This window comes from Nannospalax galili, unplaced genomic scaffold, assembly GCF_000622305.1.
Source record: "Nannospalax galili isolate Female #2095 unplaced genomic scaffold, S.galili_v1.0 scaffold3450, whole genome shotgun sequence".
Classification (NCBI taxonomy): Eukaryota; Metazoa; Chordata; class Mammalia; order Rodentia; family Spalacidae; genus Nannospalax; species Nannospalax galili.
In genome coordinates, this window is record NW_008328096.1 from 85,627 (window position 1) to 88,516 (window position 2,890).

Genomic DNA, 2,890 nt, shown 5'->3' on the forward strand with positions numbered 1-2,890 from the left:
CTGCTCAGCCTGCTTTCTTATGCAACACAGGCCCACCTGCCCAGGGGTGGCACCACCCACAGTGGGCTGGGCCCTCCCACATCATTCATCAAGAAGATACCCCACAGATATGACCACAGGCCAGTCCTATGGAGGAAGTTCCCCAATTGAGGCTCCTCAACCCAGGTGTGTCAAGTTGACACCAAAGCTGTCCAGCACTCTGCCTCTCTTTGCCAAGAGCTCCACTGCAGTCCCTCCCCAATCACAGTTTCCGCATTCCACCCCCAACTCACCATCTTATACACAAGACCGGACAGCGGCTACAACTACCGCAGATGACGGCAGCAACCCTAGGTACCACCTTGGGCAGCCTCCCCTCTTTGCAGCCTGCCCTGCCAGACCCACCCTGTATGGTCACTGTGACCCACCTGCATGGTCACTGTGTGCTGGTGCAAGCCCATTCCCTCTGTCCTCTCCTTTCCATCTCTCTGTGCTTTCCAAGTGCCTGTCAATGTTAGCACTGGCCTGCCCCTCACATAGCCGGTGATGGGACCCGGGCTGCGATCAGCACACTACACACACCTTGGATGACACTGATGCTTTTCTCCTTCCTCCCAATACAGCGGACCACATGGGCTCCTACGGACCAGCCTTCTACCAGTCTCACGATGCCTCAGGCCAGTTCACACATGAATTTGATGGGGAACAAATGTTCTCTGTAGAGCTGAAGAACAAGGAGGTTGTGTGGCGCCTGCCTGAGTTTGGTGACTTCGTACACTTTGACATTCAGAGTGGGCTGGCCAGCATCGACATGATCAGAGCCCACCTGGCTGTCTTGGTGGAACGCTCCAACCGAACCAGAGCCACCAGCGGTACCTGGCCCTCCCTCTGACCCAGAGTGACCTCTCCTCCCCCACCCCCTGGGCCTCCCTCCCTCTGGCACAAGTTTTCTTATCCCTTCTTTACTCGGAGACTCTAGATCTTCCCAGGCCCCTCAGTACCTTTTCCCTCCTTGAAGACGCCTTTCACTTGTATACCCTCTTGGGGCCTAGACAGGACCCCCTATCCCCTCCCCAGGCCCTCCCTCTTTCCTCCTGTCCCAGCAAGTACCATCCCAGAGCAGGCGGCTACACTGAAGGAATCGTCCCTTATTCCTGGTCCTAGTATGGCCCAGATGTAAGGGATGGCCTTTGCAATTCAGGGCTTCATTTCTCCTAGTGCCTCCCAGTGTGACAGTACTTCCCAAGTCTCCTGTGGTACCCGGTGAGCCCAACATCCTCATCTGCATCGTGGACAACATCTTCCCCCCTGTGATCAATATCACCTGGCTGCGCAACGGCCAACCCATCACCGAGGGAGTGACCCAGACCAGCTTCTATTCCCAGCCTAACCACCTGTTCCGCAAGTTCCACTACCTGACCTTTGTGCCCTTGGCCGAGGATGTCTATGACTGCAAGGTGGAGCACTGGGGCCTGGACAAGCCGCTCCTCCGGCACTGGGGTAGGGCCCAGGCCCCTGCTCACGCCCATGTTTCCTCTACTCCAGGTCCCTTTCTGCACCCCCTGACCTTTGCTTTCTCTCCCAGAGCTCCAGGTGCCTACCCCGCCACCAGACACCACAGAGACCTTGGTCTGTGCCCTGGGCCTGGCCATTGGCCTGGTGGGCTTCCTCCTGGGCACCATCCTTATCATCACAGGCACACGCTTGCCCAGTGGTCACGGGTACAGAAGCCCCTGGAATCCAGGAGTGGAGGGAGGAAGGTGACTACTCAGAGCAGCATGGGGGTGGGGAGGCAAGGATGGGGGAAGGGTGATGTAGACAAGCAGTGGACGGGGGACAGAAAAGCAGGGGTTTGGCGGAAGGCAGTGCCTGAATTTGAACAAGCTTGGTCACCTGGATTTTGCTCCTTTAGGTGATGACTGAGGGAGAAATGGGAGCTGCACTGCAGATTCTGTGCGGGTTTCTGGGAGACTTCGCATGCTCAGCACCAGCCTAAATACATCCCCGCTGTGTGGACTTGGAATGGCATCAACCTCTGTCCTATTGCTCACTTGTTTTCTGGCCACAGAACTCCTGGTAGAACTTTGTAGGGCCTGGCATCTCCCCTTCCATGCCAATGCACCCATACTCTTACTCTATCCAAAGCTCTGGTTAGCTGCACTAAATTCTTTAATGGTATTTGCAATGAATCCTTTTTACTGAGTCTGGGTCGATATGATACTTCAGGCATGAGGGATGCCTGGGCATAGAGTTCTGGGTGAGGGCCACCCAGTATGACCATCTTTATACTAGTCAAGGTGCATGTTGTTTGGCCCATTGCGTAATACTTTGCCTGTGGGCCATTTCACAAGGACTTCATGAAATTTGCCTGCTGACTTCAGATTCCCAGAAAGGGGATGCGGAGTACCCTGTAACTGCAATCCCCCCAATCAAAGACAGTTCTATACAGCTCTGGGAGAGGAAAGGCCCACAGGGATTCCACTCCTGTGTGAATGCCATCTCCTTTATAGACATTCCCTGGCATCCCATCCATGACACAGAGATGTCCAAGGCTTGGATAAGATGGCTGCAGGTACTTGGTAAGTCAGGAGGCCCAAGTGGTCCACCCCAGCTCTCTCTAAGCATGTGGCCCAGAAGATTAATGTGAACGAAATTAAAAACACACAGAGATAAGTGATCGTGCAAGATAGTCTATGTCAATCAAATACACACAGACTTTCTGAATTAGGATCTTGGGGGTGGAAAAGCCGTGACAGGGACTCTATTTTTTAACATACTCTAGATAATTCTGATGTCACCATCCCAGCCCTAGGCTATGGTCTGGTCATTGGGACCCCCGGCATAGGTGCTACTGGAAGCCAATGGCAGGGGAATCTCAAGGCCTGAGTCGGCCCAGGAAGGCTTTCTGGAG

The 2,890-nt window shown here is 54.4% G+C and overlaps 1 protein-coding gene across 1 annotated transcript in view; it reads left to right on the forward strand.

The window, feature by feature from the left end:
• Window positions 1-2,090, forward strand: part of LOC103748487 (HLA class II histocompatibility antigen, DO alpha chain) — a 3,988-nt gene extending 1,898 nt beyond the window's left edge. The window contains exons 2-5 of the mRNA XM_017802327.2: window positions 603-851; window positions 1,198-1,479; window positions 1,565-1,739; window positions 1,892-2,090. Coding sequence (XP_017657816.1) covers window positions 603-851; window positions 1,198-1,479; window positions 1,565-1,739; window positions 1,892-1,895 — 710 coding nt within the window. The 3' untranslated portion in view covers window positions 1,896-2,090. The remainder of the gene's footprint in view (window positions 1-602; window positions 852-1,197; window positions 1,480-1,564; window positions 1,740-1,891) is intronic.
• Window positions 2,091-2,890: the final 800 nt, after the last annotated feature.